At 47.2% G+C, this 21,108-nt stretch overlaps 4 protein-coding genes across 5 annotated transcripts; 2 read left to right on the plus strand and 2 right to left on the minus strand.

Annotated features, from left to right (window-relative positions):
- Positions 1–940: 940 nt before the first annotated feature.
- LOC117583776 (activin receptor type-2B) lies at positions 941–12,271 on the minus strand. 2 transcript variants are annotated; one of them, XM_034272331.1, is made up of 7 exons: positions 12,257–12,271; positions 5,318–5,541; positions 3,769–3,960; positions 3,510–3,686; positions 2,762–2,907; positions 1,887–2,702; positions 941–1,825 (listed from the first exon to the last, which is right to left on the minus strand). In XM_034272331.1, exons 2-7 carry the CDS (start codon positions 5,364–5,366, stop codon positions 1,646–1,648), a joined length of 1,560 nt encoding a protein of 519 aa, XP_034128222.1. In that variant the 5' UTR covers positions 5,367–5,541; positions 12,257–12,271; the 3' UTR covers positions 941–1,645. The 2 variants fall into 2 exon arrangements, with proteins under 2 accessions (XP_034128222.1, XP_034128221.1); XM_034272330.1 differs by lacking the exon at positions 12,257–12,271 and having other exon boundaries at positions 5,318–5,868.
- LOC117583778 (histone H4) lies at positions 6,360–7,144 on the plus strand. Its single transcript, XM_034272333.1, has 3 exons — positions 6,360–6,377; positions 6,560–6,767; positions 6,831–7,144. The coding sequence occupies exons 2-3, from the start codon at positions 6,588–6,590 to the stop codon at positions 6,960–6,962; spliced, it is 312 nt and encodes a 103-aa protein (XP_034128224.1). The 5' UTR covers positions 6,360–6,377; positions 6,560–6,587; the 3' UTR covers positions 6,963–7,144.
- On the minus strand, positions 7,132–9,850 carry LOC117583775 (protein Cep78 homolog). Its single transcript, XM_034272329.1, has 6 exons — positions 9,512–9,850; positions 9,252–9,442; positions 9,019–9,195; positions 8,334–8,968; positions 7,941–8,280; positions 7,132–7,883 (listed from the first exon to the last, which is right to left on the minus strand). The coding sequence occupies exons 1-6, from the start codon at positions 9,831–9,833 to the stop codon at positions 7,290–7,292; spliced, it is 2,259 nt and encodes a 752-aa protein (XP_034128220.1). The 5' UTR covers positions 9,834–9,850; the 3' UTR covers positions 7,132–7,289.
- On the plus strand, positions 10,361–20,691 carry LOC117583774 (cadherin-23). Its single transcript, XM_034272328.1, has 13 exons — positions 10,361–10,949; positions 13,913–14,236; positions 14,291–15,521; positions 15,588–15,788; positions 15,841–16,636; positions 16,693–17,101; positions 17,157–17,811; positions 17,868–18,049; positions 18,108–18,520; positions 18,584–19,674; positions 19,738–20,132; positions 20,189–20,333; positions 20,394–20,691. Exons 2-13 carry the CDS (start codon positions 14,023–14,025, stop codon positions 20,590–20,592), a joined length of 5,931 nt encoding a protein of 1,976 aa, XP_034128219.1. The 5' UTR covers positions 10,361–10,949; positions 13,913–14,022; the 3' UTR covers positions 20,593–20,691.
- The last annotated feature ends 417 nt before the right edge of the window (positions 20,692–21,108 follow it).

Here is a 21,108-nt window from a genome sequence, read left to right on the forward strand (position 1 = left end):
GTATGATTTTATACAAATTTCACTGCAACACGATGGAAAATGTTCTAAGAGATGTACTCGTCTGTGTATATTCATTATACCCATTCTGATATGTAACAAACTACTTTGATTAAATACACTATGTCATGTTTTGCTCGCCCTCTTCTGAATACTGATTCGACTTATGATCGTTAATGTCATGGCTATTAAATATGTTTCAATGATCTTTCAGCACCAATGGAAATTATACAAACTAAATGCAGCATAACAAAATTTGTTCTATTATTAAGATTAAGATTGGCTTTTGTTTTTGCATAATAAACTATTTTTGTTGTTGTTAGTTGCTCAAAAAAATCAGGTAATGAAGCTTTGTTTCGATTTGTTTTGTGTGTAGTTGATATCTTACATGAATGAAGAAATATTTCCGACGCTGAGCAAACAGAATTTCAAAGGAAATCATTCAACGCTGCCAATCAATATGCAGAATATTAATCGTTCCTGCATCCTCTATGTGTAACATGGTAAGACTTGCTTTCTTTTTTAACAATATTTAACATACTTACTCATTCATTTGCTTATTTTACACGTACTGTATGGTAAGTTCTCTCCTCTAGCGATATATGTACATAGATCGTAGATGCTGTCAGCGTGTGCTTCATATTATGTATTAGATAAATCCCCTAAGTCTGCGTGTGTGTTTCATGTGCCTATGCTTTTGTGTGTGTGAGTGTATATATATATAGATATATATAATATATAATAATGAATATGCGCTTATGTTAGATTCTCGTTAAAAAGAAACTTTCATTTGAAAACTTCAGGTGATGCTTGTACTGTCCAGTAGAATTAGAATACAATTAGATAATTACACACCCATTTGGCATGAGTTAAGTGAGCTCTGAGGGTCGTTGGCACTACGATTTAAAGTATAAAAAAATAAGCAAATAATAAACAAATCAAATGGCAAAAGGGAGCAGCTAAAAAGTATTTTTTTTGTTTATTTAAAATACAACATCGAAAAGACACACGCACATTGAAGTCAAACGGTAGTGTGCGGCAAATAAAAACACTAAAACTACATACAGAATAAAAATTAAATTTTAAAAATTAAAATTAATAATAGAAATAAACAGTAAGTCTAATGGGTAAGAGACATTCGCTGATGAAACAATAAAGAGGCTGCTTGGCGCGACAATAATTTCAACAAATTACTTTGTAAATGATAAACAAAAAGCTACGTTACGTGTATGTATTCTATGCATATATATATATATATATATATATGCATATATATGTATATGTATATATAAGTGTATGTACGGTTATCAGTCAATGAAGTCAATGTGGGATGAGTTACTAACACATCTACTATGCAAGTAGCAAACGTCTAACGCACTGCTTTGTTCTGTTTTAGCTTAGTTTACAATTTGTTTTTGTCTTAGCTCACTTCTAACGGTTGCAAGATCATGGCTGTATGTGGGTGCGCGTGAGTGTGTGATATCTGCTGATGATGATGTTACAAAACTAGAAATCTATAAACGAAACATGATGCCGCACCTAATTATCAAACTATCAACTAACGACTGCTGAGCGAAAGGCTTTTGTTTGATTCATGGTTGCCGGCAAGTCACAGCCCTGCCCTTGAGGCTGCGACTTAGTACCGCTTCTATAAGCAGTTTGTCGACTCCTTGGCATCATCAATGTTGACGTGATTCTTAATGAGCAGCTGTGTCGAGGGATATTTGTTTACTTGCGAGAAGCGCTCCATCACACACGACGAGCTGAGACGAGCCTCAGCGTCGTGATCCCAGCACTCCTCCATGGTGTCACAGAACACACTAAGACCCTGAAAAAAGACCACAGAGTATTATGAATCAATAACAGTGCAAAAGCCATTTCTCACTCACCGGATGCTCGCGCCAAGAGTTGAGCAAACGTGGGCGCAGCTTCTTCATCACCACGCTCTCCTGCACCTCGTCCAGGGTGGGTCGCTGGCCGAGTTCGGCCTCGAACGGTAGCTGAAACTCGCCCACTGGCCCCACAATGTCGCAACGAGACACCATCTCCCACAAGACCAGGCCACAAGCATAGACATCGATACGCAGGAAGGCGTCTCTGTTGAAATTGATGGCTCCCTCAAGCACCTCGGGCGCCATGTAGCGGCGCGTGCCCACTTGACCGTGAGTATCACCGCAAGGCTTGCCGGGCTGGAAGATCATGGCCAGGCCAAAGTCGGCTATGCACGCCGTCAGATCTCCCTTGAGCAGAACGTTCTTGGACTTAAAGTCGCGATGCGCTATGGATGGCTTCAGGCCATCGGTCTTCGAGGCGGGAATTTCCTCATGTAAATGCGCCAAACCATTAGCCATCGACTCGGCAATGCGGCACAGCTCCAGCCAGGTGATGGTGTGCGATTTGAGATAGTCGCAGAGCGATCCATTGTGCTGATAGGTGGAAATCAGCCAATACTCCGGCTTATCCATGTGCTTCTCGACGCCCAGGAACTCCAGAATGTTGGGGTGACGCATGCGGGGAAGCTTGTAGATCTCATTCTCTGTGGTAAACGATTCCTTCTCCTGCATGCGAAAGATTTTCACGGCCACATCCTGGGCATGCAGTTTGCCTTGCCAAACATCACCAAATCGACCGCTGGCCTTCTGCTCCAGCAGCTGTATGGGACGATTGCTGAGCAGCGGAGAGGAGTTGGTGATTTCCGCTTCATGCTAAAGAAATAGAATGGAATTTGTTAAAGAATACAGCTCAGCGAGGTGGCGGTTCTTACCGTGGGTATCTCATTGAAGTGCGCCTGTTTGCGACGGCGATAGAGGAGCAATCCCATGCCCAGTATGACCATGAGGACGGTAAACACGGAGGTGCCAACGTAAATGTATATTAAATCGCTTCCATCCTGTGTTTTCTCCTTGGGCACTGAAATTGCAAACGTACATTAAAGAGGGGGGCTTTAAGCGCTTACTACAGGTGAACAACATCTCAAGTGACACCCGTAGTTGGGGCATGGAGCAGGGGCTGGGTGTGTGTGCTGCTCAAAGGCAAAACGAGAACCAAAAAACGAAAGTTCGCCCCCAATTTTGCATCTCTTTTTCCCCTCATTTCGTTTGAGATAAAAGAGGGCTAAGCCCAAGAACAAAACAACAAAGAGCAGGGCACAAAAGACGCTCTAACCGAGGGGCAAAGGCTTGGCCTGGCAGCAGCAGCAACACCCCAAAATGAAATGAAAAATAAAAAAAATATGAAAAGAGCGCACGAACGTGCACGGGAGGGCAGAAATTGCAACACATGCTGCTGCTCCTGGGGTTGCTGGGGCTGCGGCGCCACTTCGCGTCGAGAGTTCGTTAGCACGAAAAACGCTGCCTCGGATGGCAGTTGGCTGTGGGATGTGTTGAGGAGCATAACTCCCCTCGCAACTTGAAGATGCAATAAAAAACAAGTTGGGGAAAATACAAAAATAAAAAATACACAAAAAAATTGGGGTAAACAGAGCAATGACAAATCTCCAAACAGGAACACACCTTGTGTTGTTGCCTCTGTCGTCGTGGGTATCCACTTCTGGTCCGAGTTGCACAGTGATCCCTTGCAGCAGCAAAAGTGCATGTTGCCCTGCCGGGGCTCGGCGCTGGTCACGCACTCCGTCTGATTGCATTCGTGCATGTCGGTGAAGCAGCCCTTCATTTTGATTTTCATGGCGCCTGCAGGAACGATGGGGAGAAATAAGCACAATCAGTATGCCTTTATGATGTCACCCAATCCATTCGCATTTAATTCACTCACCCGTCTCCTCGTTGGCGGACCACAGCACATAGCAGCTGGGTAACTTGTCCGTCTCCACCTGGCACCGCTCAATGCGGACGGTGCAGTCCTGCTCCGTATTGCACATCTTCTCATCGTAGTGCTCGCAGTTGATGTTGTGGTGTCCCTCGGGCAGAATGGATCCGTGGATGCCATGGGGCATACAGCAGCAGGCTGTTGGGGTGGAATGAAAACAAAGATCAAAGTTAATGGAATTATCGGCTAAAAGAACTTGAAAGGCGGGTAAATAATGTTTAGCTGCTCAGTGGACCTACCAGGCAAAGCCAGAACCCCAGGCCCCAGAGCCGGAGCCAGAGCCAGAGCTCTTTGTAGGCGCCCTCCTATCCTTTGTACACATATCACATTCTCGCACACCATGGACCGTGGACCGACGACCCCATTGAGAGCAACCCCATTTTGGTACGAAATTAGCTCCACTGGCCACACACCAGCAGCCCCAGAGCCTTTGAGTGGGCATAACCCCAATGCAGCTACCGGGCCACGAGCTGTATCCGCACGGATATACGCGTGCACAGTGGAACCACTAGCACAATCCCACGTCACCATATATTTATTGTGCATAAAGTTCTATCAGAAAATGGAACTCTCAATCACTGGCAAATACAAAATATTACAAATTGAATGGTTAGCACCAAGGCAAAACCAGTTTATGCCCCACTGTTCTTTGGGGTAATCGGATCGCAGCCTGTGCACATGCACATGCACATCCATATGTATGTATCCATGCTTTTCTGTGTGTATGTATGTAAGTATGCATGCTTTATAGTAAAGTAGATACATAAGCAGGCACATTATGCACACAGAAAGGGATGGGTTTAAAGTGGCGCTTGTGGGGAAAAAGGAAACAGCAGCAACAGCAACAGGGAAGAGAGCGCAGTGGGTGAGAGAGAGAGAGAGAGCGAGAAATAATGAGTGAGTGAGAGAGTTCAGCCCCCGCTCCCGAGCCCCAATACAACAAGTTTCAAATGCAACGCAATCCATTCAAAGAAATTCTCTCTCTCACACACACACAAACACATGACCAGAGTGAGTTGAGCAAAGGAGGGATTCGATAAATTGATACTCTGTACGGTGAAAAATCACAATATTTTATGGTTATGTCACAAATATACAAAACAACACAGACTTGTGTATTTAATATAAGATTACAGCATATGGTAGAATACTTTAATCCATTAAACTTTGAATTCTTATTGGTTTTCAAAAGACACCCACACACAACTAATAAATATACCTCAATGTATAGGGTATGTACTGTAATATCAAAGTAGTGTTTTACTAAAGGATTATGGAACCACTAGCGAGTTGTACGCAGCAGCCCCAAATATGTACTTTGTGTGTAACACAAGGAAAACTACAGCCACAAAGCACAAGCGGCGCAGGGGAAAATATGGGGGAAAATATGAAAATAATATTGACTACGACACTCGCAATTAAGGCGCCAATAAGTACACCACACACACACATACACACTCGTGCACACAGATGCAAATTAGAACAAAATACATACCCAGTAAAAGCTGCGCCGCTAGATAAAGCATTAATTCGTATTTGGACATTGTTAAGCGTTATCGCCCTCTAACTTGTTTACAACACACACGGTACGGTATAGTGTATACGTAACTGTAGCATGCGCGCTGGCTCGAGTGATCACTGTGTGTTAGGTTTACGGTGAGGATGTTGATTTATTTTGGCACAGAGTTTTCAGGTCGAGGGTTTTGGCGATTCGATTTGCTGGTCGGTTGGCAGACACTCGAGCACACACTATAACTATACTTCCTCTTTGGATGTACTCCAGGGTCTGGTCTCGGGACACACGCCACTATCTATAGACTAAGTATGTATGCTGCTGAGTTCGCAGCAAATTCGCTGACCACACGCTATTTCTATGGGCATTTTTAACGTTATGCGGCTCTGTCGTCCACTTCTTTCAATCACATTTTAGTCAAACACCATTGAATTGCACTTGGATGCACTTTTGATGCACTTTAAAATTTTGTGGGCGATTTTTTCGTGAATTCTTTAATCGTGCACGTCTTGTCCAGTGTGACCTCGGAATTATGTATCAAATATACCGCAACATGCCATAGAAAATATGCCAACATGCATACCGAGATAAAATAACTGAATTGCAAGGTGTCATGCGTAGAGGAGGGGTTTTAGTCCATTTAGTATTTTTAGATCTAGATGCTTAGCGGATTCTTTTCTACTAAAGCACTAACCGTATACTATACCATTTGGTTAGTGACTAAAGTAACTTTTTATACTTATCTAAGCGGTTGAAATTTTTGCTTGAACCTTCTTTTGTACAAACTAAAATAAAAAAAAGTCATGAAAACTAGCCAACCATATGGAGAATTAATTGATGAATCAAATAAAACTATATGTAAAGTTCTTGGAGTACTAACTAGCTGGTAATATTAATAATTTTCGGTATATTTGCAAATGAGAAGATATACTTTGGTATATTTTTGAGGGTCATGCGCTATATTTCATCCAGACGGTCATACAGCTGAAAAATTCGCCTACACTTGCAAAGTGCGTAAAAACATTTTTAACTAAAACACCAAGTAAGCTTCCTAATAAAATAACAACAAATATGTTTTTATGGAAAGATATGCAGAAATACATCAAGGAAATGTGCAGATGCACATAAGCAGACATGAAAAGACATGCTTTGTGTCTTCCAACAAAAATGGCGTCGGTCTGAGTCTGCAATTAATCCCGTTTGTTTTCTCTTCTCTTTTGCTAGGTAAATCGTAAAAACCTAAAAACTAAAAATGACTGGTCGTGGAAAGGGAGGTAAAGGATTGGGAAAAGGCGGTGCCAAGCGCCATCGTAAGGTCTTGCGTGATAACATCCAGGGTATCACCAAGCCAGCAATTCGTCGTCTGGCCCGTCGTGGCGGTGTTAAGCGTATTTCAGGCTTGATCTACGAAGAAACCCGTGGCGTCTTGAAGGTGAGTGTACTGAGTGGAGTACTGAATATGAGAACTAAACTGAAATTTGCATTCTTTCCATAGGTATTCTTGGAGAACGTGATCCGCGATGCCGTCACTTACACCGAGCACGCCAAGCGCAAGACCGTGACCGCCATGGACGTGGTCTACGCCTTGAAGCGCCAGGGACGTACCCTGTACGGGTTCGGTGGTTAAATAATACTTCGACCGACAAACATATTATTATTCACCATTTGGAAACTATAACTTAATCGAGAACTTAATCAAAACACATACTTGAGCAAAAACTTAACCAGACGCATATTCCATAACTATTAAACAAAACAATTAATCAATGTGACAGTAATAAAACTAACATTTCGAGTAGTCATCACAAATTGCAAATCTTTAATTAAAACAGAGTCTGTTCAACAAATTCAATAATCATTTCGTGGCGGAGGCAAGTGCTCTGGAGGCCCTCTGGCTGCTATTCATGTAAAACTGTAAATTTTACTCTTTCGAGGCAATTTGAAGTAAACATTGCTATTGTTCGGACGCTGAGCTGCGCGAAGAGCGTGCCTCTTGATTCTTTTTCTTCAACATCATGTAGGCAGTATGCGGCGACAATAGTTTCATTTCATTCAAGTCTATGACGGGGCATTTGCGACGCTCGAAGGACGCCTTGCTACGGTGATCAACGCGCGTTTTGATAAAACTTTTTAAATCCCGCTCCGATCCGGAGGCGGAGGCAGAGCCCGACGTCTCTGAGGACACTGAAGGTGTACGCAGTCCCATGAGCGTTTCCATTTTCTCGCGTGCTTCATTCATATTCTTCTCATATGAAGCAAAAAATTCGGACTCCGATTGGGACAGTTGCGTTGATTTGCGTTCCAAGTGATTACTGGCCAAGAGTGTGCTAAAATTGAAGTTCCAGTTGCTGGCGTTATCCCCAGCCTGTCTATTCTTGTTGAGGTTTTTCTGCTCGGCATCACGCAACGCCTTCACCTCGCTGTCGTTCCTGATTGTTAGGCTGCCATCGCCACCTCCTTCGTGATGGTCCTGCCCTTGCTGATTCGCGCTCACCTGGACACTGTCCCCTATGTCTTGCTCGAATCGCTCCGTCGTTTTCAGATTAAACTGGAATAAAGAAAGTGGTGTTAGACTTCTGACTGTCGCAGGCTGTCAATCCCTTACGTATCGCTCGTTGGCGAACTCGTGATCCGACTTTGATTCGTTTTTCTTGTTGGCATCTTGTACGTTTTTCTCCACGTACTTCATCTCACTGCGCACCTTGCGGATCGGTGTGACCAGCCGTGGCGTTGCCTCCTGCTCTTCCTCGCAAATGCTGACCTCCACGGACTCCACGGATTCCACGGATTCCTCCTCCGTTTGTTCCTCTTCCAGTTGGCTGAAGTATGGCTGCTCCTGCGTCTCATTTCGCATCGTCGACAAGTCGCTGCGCGGCGTAGATTCGGGTGTTGGGACGGCACTGTTGATTAGCTTGCCGAACAGCGCCTGTCGATACGTTGGCGATCTGACGGAGGGAGATACACAATGCACAGAGGAATACAGCAGAGAAATACATACTCTATGAGATGTTCCTGCATTTCCGAACACTCGTCGGGCATGTGGGATGTTACGAGGGATGTTTCCAAGAAGTCTTCAGATGACATCTGACCTTCACTCATTATTTGACTGCTGAGTTTCACCGTTAGCTTTTCCGCCTTCTTGCGTACAATTCGCTCGAAGGAGAGCTCATGCTCAAGCCCCTTGATGTGTGCCAGTAGAAAACTTAAGGAAAACTTCTGGCCCTTGGGCAGGCTCTGCAGCTCCTTGGAGATGCTCACAAACTCCGTCAGATCATACTCCGGCTCCTTCCTCTTGAACTGCGGTATGCCCAGTTGCTCGCGAATGCTGCGCTGCATGAAGGGGCTGATGCCCTGGTTGTGCTTCACATTGAACTCCTGAATGACAGTGTTCCAGTCCAGGCAGATCTGTATGAGTTTGGCTCCAAAGTCAGTCAGGCCACAGCACTGCATGTCGATAACCCTTATCCAAGCATCCTCCTTCAGTACTTCGGTAATGCATCGCAGGCCCTGGTCACCGATCAGCGGATTGTTTGCTAGCATTACCGTGCGCAGCCCCGAGATGGAACTAAGATCGACATCCTGGTAGCGCAGAGACTTTTCCCATCCCTCTGTGAATTGGGATATCTTCTGCATCTAAGGGAGGGAATTACCAATAGCAGATACGACTTTTAGCTCCGTCATACCTTAATCATATCAGCCACGTGAGCGGCTCCCTTTGCGCTGATGTTGCAGTCGGAGAGATCAACGTATGCAATCCGATTGAGGTACTTGGCCGTGCTGCATATAATCTCGCACCCCCTGTCGCCAATGTTGGAACTGCGAAAGCTCAAGGTCTCCAGGTTCTCGTTGGCGCCTAGCGCCTAGCAAAACAGGGAACAACATGGTCATAGGAATGGAACCATGAGCTAATACCTACATTGGCAATGGACTCGATGTAGCCATTATATAGGGGCAGACCCTCCAGCTTGAGCACCGTGAGATTCTTGTTGGTGGACACAGAATTGGCAATGGAATGGACGAGGCAGCGAAAAATGAATCGTGTGAATACCACGGGACGCTGTCGAAACAGTCTCGCCCGACTCTCCGTGTCGATGGGCTCAATGGTGCCTACAAAGAAATATTTCCAGCATTTTATTTTCCCCAGCAGTTCGTCTGCTCCGACTCCTGGCTACTCACTCTTTGGATAGGAGCGGCGCATGCGCAACACAAGGCTCTGTAGAACGATGTCATGTTGCAGCGCCTCGATGACCATCATCCAGTCGTTGACAGCCAGCTTGTCCGCGAAGAGCTCCAGCTTGGTTTTGTCATTTGACTTTTTTTGGATCTCCGGCGAGGGTGTCCAATTTTTGGCACGGCACAGCTCCATGTAGCGCAAATGGAAGCAACGGCTTCTGCTTGATTTCTTGACGAGTAACGGCATCATTTCCGACGAACTGGACTTCTTTGCCAATTCCCTTAGCTCTCCATTACGGATCCCTGAGACACGATTCAGTGACATGTTCTGTGTGATATAAATATAATACAAAAACAATTTGTAGTATGTAGAAAAGACTGGAAATAATATTCAATGGAAACTTTGATGATACAAAAATAAAAATGTTTCTTTGTTACACGTAAAACACCTACCCGATTTTTGATGTACTTGTGGAGTGTAACAAATGCTGGTGTAAATAATATTCAAAGCTTGCTTAATTTAAATGTTAATTCCACTAAACATTGTTTAGTCTTTAATACTTGCTAAACTAACCTTCAAAATTGCATAAGCCCAACGCACTTCCGTTGTCCACCACACACTCTCTTTCGCAATCGGCGCGAGATCGTAAACAAACAATGCCACCCCCAATCAGCCCCCTCCTCTCCCTAACTACTTATGCCGGCGGAATTTACGGTTCGGTAATTACTCGCGTGCCTGCAGTGCACTCTCTGTCTCTCTCTCTCTCTCTGGCAGGGTTGCCATACCGTTCGTTGTCAACTCCATTCCCATACTGCACACCGTTCCGTGGCTCAAGCTTCAGCGGAGGCTCTTAGTCGTTTTGCGGCTTTCGCAGCTTACAGTTCGTTTTTGGCGTCTAGTTCGTGTTCCGAAAACACTTAACGGTTTTCGAAGTTTTGAAGTGCAATCGTGATTTATTAACACGCAGCCCCCTGCCCCCCGCCTGCTTGGTCAGCAATAAGTACATTGCGTGGATTGAAGCACGTTCCGTCGGCGGCGTCAAAAGTGTCATTACAGTGATCTCTATCCGTGTGCTCATCATTCACACATGTGTATATGTATGTGTGGTAGTGGTAACCCCCCCCTACCTACCCTGTTTGGAATCAAGTTCCGGTTCGTGCATTGCCCAATTTTAGAGCATGCGACACGTTTATTTAGTTCTGGGGTTCTTTGACTCATGCCTAATTACCAGTGACGTCGTGGTCGTCGTGCCTGTGCTGGCCCACAGAAGAAGCCTTTACGAAAATGTGTCAGTACAAGAAATTTGAAAGTTCTGTGTAAGCAGTCGACAGCTGACAATCGAGTGAGACATTGGAAGTGTGCCCTTAAAATAATTAACATAAAAGTCGAAAGGATACTTGTGACTCTTTGTGTGTGCTAGAGGAATACCTTTCTTAGAGGGTAAGTAATGGAACCAATTTCAGTTGTCCTGAAGGGGCTTCCCTCCTCACTGGGGTTGGTTTTAATGCTAAAGAAGCTCTAGGGATGCGTTGCCCAATGACGTTACGCTTCGCCCAATACTGTATGTAATGTCGCAATGCCCAGGTCAAGGACTTGCTTGCTCTTCCAAGTCACGCGTCGATCGCAGCATGTATGCGAAACCAATTGTCTGGCAATACTCGTACTCGCAGTTTTGGATGAACGAAGCAGAAGCAGTTGCAAAAAACGAGCTAGAAAAGGAGACCAAGTGTAACGGACAAATGTTTTACGACACTTGGGAGCTCAGGGCTAGAGAGTGGAGTGTAGATTGGAGCCGGCAAAGAGTTGGCAGGGACTACGCACATTACCATGAAAGTGAGACGGATGCGGGCGTCGCTTGAACCTGGGCCATGAGTCAAAAACCAAGCTACCGCAACGGCGCTGCCTCCCTCCGTAGCGACTCTCCTTTTGTTTGTTAGCCAACAACAAACAATAGCTGGCATGGAGCTGTGCTGCTGCTGCTGCTGCTGGCGTTGAACTTGACTGTCGCGGAATCGATGGGCATGACAAACAGGGCCCTAATATGAGGGAGGAAGTGTTCAAATTGGAGTAGCAGCAGCAGCAGCAGCAGCAGCCCCCAGCAAATGTTTGCTCAGCCACTCGTGCCCCGGAAACTGAAGCCAACATTGGTCACAAACAGAGATAGCTCTGCCTTTGACTCTCTCTCTCTCTCTCTCTCTCTGCGTCGCGCTTAACATTTTTAATATAATTAAATGAAACCCCTGGCTCTGGCTGACATGGAAAGTGAACAGCCCGGTAGCAACGTACGATTATGTCTGCAGAGTGGAGATGCAGGAGCAGCAGGAGGTGGAGCAAGTTGTCGCATCATCATGCACAACATCCGAAATCAAAAATTGTTCATTGAGTTTTCCATTTCTGTGGGATTATCTTGGGAGTTCCCCCAGCAGTTTTGTTTTGTGGTTAACCACAAGACTTAATGGCAAGGCAGTGGGAAAGGCAATGGATTGGGTAGAGATATTTTCGTGCAGGATTTCACTTTTTGGACAGGGAACCAAAGGCCATTCCAGATCAGGGCAGAACATGCCAAGCGTGAACTTTGCAACAAGAGTCATTAGCACTAGCAAAAACCGCCAAAAGAGTCTCAGATCTTGTGGATTTTGTAGCTGTAGAAAGGCAGCGTCGTCACCCGTCGTCATGGCTCTGAGACTTTTGCCGGGCGACTCTTCCACTTTCAACTTACATAAATTGTAAGTGAAATGGCAACCAACTTTTGTTGGTTTGATCTCTGCTGCGAGTCGACGGCGTGACTTATTAATTTGCTTTAATTCAGTGGGTTTTCCGCCGTGTGGAAAATTGCCAACAGGAAAGTGCGTCTCCAGCCACTAATGGACTTAATTAAGACTGCATTTAGTTGTGGCTCTAAATAGCCTCATTTAATGTGGAGTGATAGCTATGGAGCAGCTTAAAATGGGGGGTATGGATAGGTAACACTTACCAGCTACAAATTCCAGGCATTCATGGGAAGTCTGACAGTCTGGGTACAGCTACAGCTATCGCTCGGATAAACTGATCGACCAGCTGTGATAGATGATAGCTGGCTGTAGCCCCATTCTGATGTGGCCAAAAAGCATTGCAGCATGAAATTGTATGGCCACCCGAGCATTCGCTGGCAGCCAACTGACCAAACAACCCAATTGCCTCTCGGCCATGAATACACACGGATAATTACCCCCGAAAGCCCAAAAGAAAAACCCAACCAAGCCGCTGCAACAGCTTCTTCTCCTTGTGCCTCAGAAAATATGTTGCATGTGGCGCGTGTTGAAAGCGAAATCAGCCACAAATTGTGATTACTTTTGAATCAAAAGTGGATTCGGATTCACTAACGACCTTGTCTGCTGATTTTCCACAATGCGATAAAGATGAGCTGGGAGTGGGGATTGTGCAAGAGAAACAGCAGCCACAAGTACACAAATCAATTACCTGTTGACCGGAGAGACATTTACGATTGCCAACAATTAAGAAATAATCCCCCCCCCCCAAGCCAAGTGATTGCGAAATCAATGAACCACAGTCTGTGGCTCTCCGTGTGCAAAAGTATGAGATTGCTCCGAGGCATAAAAAGCCTCCAAGTTGAACTCTGAAACAATGGCAATGTCTGGCATTAATAAGCCACAGCCAATGGTATCTGTAGCAGCAGCAAAAGATGCATCTGTATCTGACAGATGCAGTCATCGCGATGCACTTTTCACACGCCTCTATGATGCGCTGTGAGAAACCAAAGCGAAGATAACAAACTCTGGAGAAACATCATTAAAATGTTTGGTTATTCCCTCAAACTTTCAGTTTTCTTCACACTTCAGCAAATAACTATTTGTTGGCAGATTAGCCAGAATTTATTGGCATTAAGTGAGACCAAATCTGGCACATGATATACCCGCAAAAGTGCTTCGTAAAAGAGTAATAATAATTGCCGGGGCAGTTTAGAAAACGTTACGGTCGTTAAACCTTCAAGCAACACACAAAAACAAAGTCAATAAAAATTTCTTTAGCGGAATTCCAGACGCTTTAATTAATTTGCGCATAAAACTTTCGCAAAAAGATTTGGCCAATTCTCACGCAGAGCAAGAACAGACGGAGAGCAGGCCCAGTACCCAGTACCCAGTACCCAGTGCCATTGAGAAACGTTTTTGTTCGACCTAATTGTTGACATGTGTATGTCCCGCGATGTTGCAAGAGCAGAACCAGAACCGAAAGCACTGCCGCCACTCCACTTGAAGTTCTTTCTGTCTTTGCTTTCTCAAGCGAAACTTTTTTGGGGTCATAAGGCACAGCCCCAGCAGGGAAAATGGGTTAACACTGGGCTTGGGTCTGTGTCTCTCTGTTGTAACACACACTTGATCCACACTTTTGGTCTATTTTTCTAGGTGTCGCTCGGCTGGTGTCATTCCAAACTGTCATGTGGCAGTCGCAGTAACCAAAAGGTGCTCACAACAAACACAACTTCCTCATCATCGCCAACACCAACAGCAACAAAATGTACAACGAACAGCTGAGGCAATCCACAGACTACAAGAAGGTGCGCTTAAAAAGGACACAGAACCGGCAATACCCTAGACACATAAGCATCCTGTTGATAGTTTATGCCATCCTAATGGGCATCGTGGACTGCAATCGACCACCGCGTTTTGCTATTGATGGACAGTCGGAGATTGTGCTGCGACTGAAGGAGAGTCCTGAAACTAAAGTGGGTGAGTATCACTGAAAACAACATCCATAAACCCCACTTAACAATCGCTTTCCAGGCACTTTGATCTACACCCTCAAGGGCTACGATCCGGACAATGATCCTTTAACCTTTGGCAAGCGAAACTCCCATGACAGCGAAATTATACGCATCGAAAACACTGGCGGCAATGAGGCCAAGTTGTATCTGGCCAAGGAGCTGGACCGTGAGCTGCAGGACGAGTATGCCATAGTCCTGACGCTGACGGACAGCCACTACAGCGATCACAGCTATGTGACGCAGAGCCTCCTGCTGCTGGTCGAGGACATCAACGACAATGTTCCCACCTTTCTGCCCTACCAGAATGCCATCGAGATACCCGAGGGCAGCGGACCGGGTGTGATTAGCACTTTGGAGGCCACCGATGCCGACGAGGGCGCCTACGGTCAGGTGGTTTACTATCTGCAGGAGCTGGATGGGGATAATGATGTCTTCAGCATTGCCACGCACCAGGGCAAGGGCGTGCTGCGGCTACAGCGGGAGTTGGACTACGAATCGAAGAGTTTGTATCAGCTGCGCGTGCTGGCGATTGATCGTGCCAACCAGGAACCGGTCAACACGGGCACTGCTGCCATTCTGATCAAGGTGAAAGACATCGAGGATCAGCCACCGGAATTTGTAGAGGTTCAGGCGGTGGCGCGCATTGCCGAGGATGCGCCAGTGGGCACGAGGGTACTCCGAGTGCGTGCGATCGATGGTGATCGTGGCATCAACAATCCCATTGCCTACAGCCTGGAGGCGAATGATCTCTTTGACATTGATCGACACACGGGCATCGTGCACACCCTCACCGAACTGGATCGTGAGGAGCAAAGCGATCAGGTGAATGGAGCGCACATACTCCGCATCACGGCCACGGAGCTGTCCAAGTCCAACACTCAGCTGGCACCCGTCTCTATACGCACCGAGGTGACGGTCATTGTCAGCGATGTGAACGATGAGATTCCCACCTTTGGGCAGTCGCTGTACCGCTGTGAGGTGAATGAGAATGCACAGACCAATACGCCGTTGAACTTCATCGATGAGGATGTGCAGAACTTTGTCTACGATCATGACGAAGGCAACAATGGCACCTTTCGACTGTTTCTCGATCCGCCCAACGATCTGTTTGAGATTGTGCCCGAACTGGCGGTGAATGAGGCGAACTTTATGCTGCGTGTGAAGAACTCCAAGTCGCTGGATTTCGAGCAGTTTGTGGAGATTAATTTTACGATTTTTGCAAGGGAAATCGATGAGCCCAGTCGTTGGAGGTGGGTTGGATGGTGGAAATTATGATAGAGGGAGTCTAAAATTTTGTTTTCTTTCCCCTCTTTCAGTTCCGCTCACGTCCAAATCTTCATACGCGATCAGAATGACAACTTTCCGGAGTTTGGGCATGCAATCTACAATGCCAGCGTGCTGGAGAACAGCGATCAGGGCACAATCATTACCAAAGTGGAGGCTGTGGATGTGGACTCGGGCGACTATGGCACCATGGGCATACGCTACACGAATCTCAGGGGAGGCATTGCACACTTGTGAGTAAAACAAACGGGGAGTCTGCGATTTCTAACGCCTTTCCATCCGCAGACTCCAACTGAATCCCATCACTGGCGTAATCGCCATCAAGCAGCATGGCGGAGCGGCCTTTGATCGTGAGATCATCTCGCGACACTACCTCACCGTGGAGGCCATTGATAATGTTGGGCAGGGCAATCGGAACACGGCGCAAATCATTGTGGACATACAGGATGTAAATGACAATGCCCCGACCTTTCCGCAGCGACAGTACGAGACGAAGCTGCTGGAGAATAAAGGAGAATTCGAGACTCCCTTGCAGCTGGAGGCACGCGATCTGGATCTGAATGGCACCGAGAACAGTCAGATCACCTACGAGATTGTGGAAGGTCTCTACCGATCAAATTTCACCATTGATCCGCAGAGCGGGTTGCTGCAGCCGCTGCACCACTTTGACTTTGAGGAGCTGGTGGACACGGATCGGCGGAGTGAGCGGCAGGCGGGAGGCAGCATGCGGGAGATCGATCTGCTGGTGCGCGCCCGAGACTCTGGCATACCCATGCTCTCCACGGTCGTGCCGGTGCTCATCTATGTGCAGGATGTCAACGACAATCCGCCCATCTTCCAGAAGAGTTTCTACGCGAAAACAGTGCCCGAAGATCTGCCCGGCGGTAGCTCAGTGCTCCAAGTGACAGCCATCGATCGTGATGGCTCGTCGCCCAATAATGTGGTTGTCTATCGCATCCAAACGGGTGCCAGCGATAAGTTTATCATCAACTCGGAATCGGGTGTGATATCCGTGGCACAGGGCGCCAATTTGGATCCCGATTTGACTGACAGCAAACGTTCCATCTACACCTTGTCTGTGGTAAGTGCGAGAAGTTCTTTCTTTTGGTTTAAACTCTGACAACTCCCTCTTTGCAGCTCGCTTTGGATGGGGGGCTGGGCAGTTCGCAGCTAATGAGCACCGCCACTGTAAACATCAGCATCCAAGATGTAAACAACAAACTGCCGCTGCTGACGGAGCTTCCTGCGCTGCAGATCGTGGAGAACACGCAAGTGGGCAGCTTGGTCTATCGCATCAGGGCAACGGATTCCGATCAGAATGCCATTTTGCGCTACAAACTGAATGCGGAACACTGCGAGGGCCGCAACGAGGAGGGCGCACTGGTCAAGCCCAGCGAATACGACTACTTGGGCGCCTTTGAGTTGGATCCCATTGGGGGAAGTCTGAAGGTTGTCAAGCTGCTGGATCGCGAGAGGGTGGAACACATCAAGCTGGCCATAACAGTGGAGGATCTGGCAGCGGCCAAGGGCAGGCAGTTGGTTGAAGGTGAGCTAAGAGAGAGGAGAATCTGCAGTGGAGATTCTAATCATATTTTCTTTAGGTTACCTTAGCATTCAAGTGCTGGATGAGAACGACAACAATCCCAAGTTCAAGCAGCCTTTCTACCGCCAATCCATCACGGAGAACAGCATCAATGGGGCCATGATTGTCAATGTGCTGGCCTACGATGCGGATAGGAATCGCACAATTACCTATGCCCTGGAAGGCAATCCCACCTACCGCAGCTTGATCCACCTGGATGCCCAAACGGGCGAGATTGTGGTGGCAAATAAAATCGATCACGAGCAGCATCAGTGGCTGAATTTCAGCGTACGAGCCACAGACTCGGGTCTGCCGCCACGCTCCTCCCTCATCGATGTCTATGTCACGGTGCTGGATGAGAATGACAACAATCCGTACTTCATTGGCGGCAGCAAAAACTACACAATCAGCGAGCAGGCAGCGCCGGGCACGAGGGTGGCCACCCTGCAGGCAGCGGATGCTGACGCTGGGGACTTTGGCAAGATCACATTCCTCATGGATCGGATTAGTTCGCAGGGAAAATTCACCATAGATGCGGACACGGGCGTGCTGACGGTGGCCGATCGTTTGGATCGTGAGACAAAGGACTCTTACAATTTGGTGATCGAAGCATGGGACAATTATCAGTTTGGATTTCTGGCTGGAGAGAGCCGCAATGCCTTCAAGCAAGTGTTGTAAGTAGTCGAAGAAGATCGGTACGAAGAGAGATCATTAAGTATTTGCCTTACAGCATTTCCATCCAGGATGAGAATGATAATCCGCCCGAAGTCAGTCTGCCCACGAGCTGTGTGCTCATCACCGAGTACCACGAGCTGCACGAGCGCATTGCCAGCATTGTGGGCAAGGATGCGGATGATCCGGCCACACCCAATGGACGCTTGAACTTTGCCATTACGCAAGGCAACAAGGAGGGTAATAAGACTTCGATAAGACCAATCAAACGATTGTTATAATCTCCCTCCTATCTTAGGCATCTTTGAGCTGCGTCAGCTGGATCCTTGGAATGCCCAAATCTTTGCTGGGCAAAGTCTGCGCAACAGATTCGGCAACTACAGCTTGACGATAACCACCAGGGACTTGGGTCTGCCAGCTAACATCCTGCACAGCAGGTTGGACATTTGCGTCTCGGATTTCAACGATCATGCCCCAGTTTTTGTGAGGCCTTTGCACAACACCACGGTGCGAGTCCCGGAGAATGCAACAGTGGGTAGTCTGCTGCTACAAGCCTATGCCAGCGATGCGGATATGGGACAGAATGCGCTGGTGCGGTACCGCCTGAAGCCCGATCCTCTAGGCAGCTACAAGATGTTTGATTTGAACGCGGACACAGGCGAGTTGTTTCTGCGGCAGCCACTCAATCGGGAGCGGCAGAAGATACATGAGGTAAGCCAGTGGCAAACAGAGAGAAGAATGGATATTGAATGATCTTTTTTCTTTTGTTTAAAGCTCCGCATTGAAGCCTACGATCAGGGTCTGCCCACATCCCTAAGCACCGATCTGGATCTATCCGTTTATGTGCGCAATGTCAACGACTACGAGCCGCAGTTTATAGTCAACGAAATATCCGTCAACTTTACGGAGCACTCGGACCCTGGTGCAGAACGCATTAAGCTGCCGGACACCATAGACAAGGATCAGCTGGAGCTGGACGATCCAGAGGAGTCGCCCAGTCAGGTGTGCTACTTCATAGTGCGCGGCAATGAGGCTGGCTACTTTCGATTGGATCCGGAGTCACATATCCTGGCTGTAGATCGTGAGCTGGATCGCGAGTTGGTGGCAAACTTTACGCTTTATGTTAAGGCCACAGAGAACTGCGCCAATGGGACTGAAGAGCGTGCCAGTGGCCAACAGCGACGTCGCATGGGCATTGAGATTAATAACAAGATCGCTGGACATTTGCGGCATGCCGCGACCAGCTACGATCGCTTCAAGCACTCGCGTCAGCTGCGTTCAGCCGAGTACGAGTCTGACTTAGCCCCATCCTCGTCTGCTGAGACCGAACTCGTGTCCTACGAAAGCTACGACAGCAGCAAGGAGGATCATCCAGTGGAGCATCAACCAGTTGAACCGCCGCCCGAAGCAGACAGCACAATTGTGCGGGTTCAGGTGCGGGTGCTGGACATCAACGACAATCCGCCCAGATTCCGCTCGAAGATCTTCACCGGCGGCATCACAACCAATGCGGACTTTGGCCTGAAGTTTATGCGAGTGGAGGCCACGGATGCGGACGAGGGGTCCAATGCGAAGATCGGCTACTATCAGATAGGTGAGATCCGGCAAACACTCTCCGAGGGGTTGGAGAATGTGCGCAAAGCACCATTCCTGCTGGATGCGGAGACGGGTGAGGTGCAGCTGAACTTTGATCCGCAGAAGGGCATGAAGGGCTACTTTGATTTTGTGGTGCTGGCCAACGATACGCTGGGCATGAGGGATGTGGCCCATGTGTTTATATATCTGCTGCGCGAGGATCAAAAAGTGCGATTTGTGTTCCGACTGCAGCCGGATGAGCTGCGCTCCCGCGTGGACATATTCAGAGAGTAAGTACTGGGCGGGGAATGGCTTTATAGATGAAAGAATACAATTAATTCTCTGCCCTGCAGCACCTTGGGCAACATCACCGAATCCATAGTCAACATCGATGAGATCAAAGTGCATGAGAACAAGGATGGGTCGGTGGACAAGACCAAAACGGACCTCTACATGCATCTAGTCGAGCGCGAGGATAACTCCATCTACGAGGTCTCCGACGTGCTCAAGCTGATCGATTCGCACATCGAGAGCCTGGACGAACTGTTCAAGGAGCTCAATGTGCTGGACACGCAACCGGCGGAGGCTCAACTCCTCACTGCTGGCCCCACCAAGGGCCCACTGTTCGTGTGGCTCGTCTTCACGAATCTTTTCATGGCCACGCTGCTGGTGGTTATCCTAGCGCTGTGCGCCTCACAGCGGAATGGCTACAGGAGGCAGCTAAGAGCCGCTAAAGTTAACATTTTTCGTAGGTTTAACACCCATTTATAGCCATGAAACACTGACTTAGTTGTCTGTTTACAGGCGGTCACTCATCGCTGTCGCTGCAGCACACAAACGAGCCGGCCACGCGTGTGCCAAACACCAACAAGCACAGCGTCCAGGGCTCCAATCCCATTTGGCTGAAGGGCTACGAGAACGAGTGGTTCAAAAACGAGGAGACTGCAAGGTGAGCAAAGAAAGAAAGCCACAAAATAATCAACTAATACTTAGATTTGATTCTGATCAGCATTGGCGCTCAGGACTCGCTGGACGACAACTTTCTGGCAGTGGCCACGCAGGACATGCACGAAACGCTCAAGGGCACCGCCAAGCTCTTCAACAACAGCAACGATCTGAATCGCCACTTCAATCTGTACAATCAGATCGATAAGCTAACGAATAATGCTCAGATACTGGCACGCAAGCTGGAGACAACGGAGCTGTAGCCACAGTCCCATTCAATTATTTATTACAACTAGTCTAGGGTAGGCTTAGATTTAGCTCCTAAGACCCATGTAAATATATATAGCTACCGAAGTACTTAATGACTTACTGCGTATTTGAGTTGCGTTTGGAAAACAGCTTCTGGTCGGGTATGATTAAATATAAATAAATAAATTCGAGCTAACTGGAAAAGGAATGAAAGGCCTGCCATTAGTTTTTGGCAACGATCGGGGAGCTGCTGCATAGACTTACCAGAAGCTTGAAAATGTATTTAAATAATAGATTATGTGATTCTGGTGTTGGGTTTTTTTGGCGCCGCTACAAATCTCACGCCTGCTAGTAGGAGATCTCTCCTGTAGGCTAGAAGCACTGCTTGATCCCAAGCGCCACACAAATCTCCAAACAGAAACAATATTTTTGACAGTAAGTAAAGCACTTCGAATACTGGTGGTCTCCAAAATATTGCCTCTTGTTTGGTTTTTGTTTCTTGTTTTGTTTTCTTCTATTGTGTGGCTGTG

This window comes from Drosophila guanche, unplaced genomic scaffold (assembly GCF_900245975.1).
Source record: "Drosophila guanche unplaced genomic scaffold, DGUA_6, whole genome shotgun sequence".
NCBI classification, from domain to species: domain Eukaryota; kingdom Metazoa; phylum Arthropoda; class Insecta; order Diptera; family Drosophilidae; genus Drosophila; species Drosophila guanche.

What these genes read in the sequence shown, in the direction of transcription:
- LOC117583776 (XM_034272331.1), bottom strand. Translation starts at nt 5,366, where the DNA reads ATGTCCAAATACGAATTAATGCTTTATCTAGCGGCGCAGCTTTTACTG. An exon ending in GACAGAGGCAACAACACAAG is followed by an intron (nt 2,908 to 3,509) that starts GTGTGTTCCTGT and finishes TTGCAATTTCAG; the next exon opens with TGCCCAAGGAGAAAACACAG. An exon ending in ACTCTTGGCGCGAGCATCCG is followed by an intron (nt 1,826 to 1,886) that starts GTGAGTGAGAAA and finishes GTCTTTTTTCAG; the next exon opens with GGTCTTAGTGTGTTCTGTGA.
- LOC117583778 (XM_034272333.1), top strand. Translation starts at nt 6,588, where the DNA reads ATGACTGGTCGTGGAAAGGGAGGTAAAGGATTGGGAAAAGGCGGTGCC. An exon ending in AAACCCGTGGCGTCTTGAAG is followed by an intron (nt 6,768 to 6,830) that starts GTGAGTGTACTG and finishes TTCTTTCCATAG; the next exon opens with GTATTCTTGGAGAACGTGAT.
- LOC117583775 (XM_034272329.1), bottom strand. Translation starts at nt 9,833, where the DNA reads ATGTCACTGAATCGTGTCTCAGGGATCCGTAATGGAGAGCTAAGGGAA. An exon ending in ACATCGAGTCCATTGCCAAT is followed by an intron (nt 9,196 to 9,251) that starts GTAGGTATTAGC and finishes CTGTTTTGCTAG; the next exon opens with GCGCTAGGCGCCAACGAGAA. An exon ending in ATGCAGGAACATCTCATAGA is followed by an intron (nt 8,281 to 8,333) that starts GTATGTATTTCT and finishes TCCCTCCGTCAG; the next exon opens with ATCGCCAACGTATCGACAGG.
- LOC117583774 (XM_034272328.1), top strand. Translation starts at nt 14,023, where the DNA reads ATGTACAACGAACAGCTGAGGCAATCCACAGACTACAAGAAGGTGCGC. An exon ending in AATGCCTTCAAGCAAGTGTT is followed by an intron (nt 17,812 to 17,867) that starts GTAAGTAGTCGA and finishes TTTGCCTTACAG; the next exon opens with CATTTCCATCCAGGATGAGA. An exon ending in CGCTAAAGTTAACATTTTTC is followed by an intron (nt 20,133 to 20,188) that starts GTAGGTTTAACA and finishes GTCTGTTTACAG; the next exon opens with GCGGTCACTCATCGCTGTCG.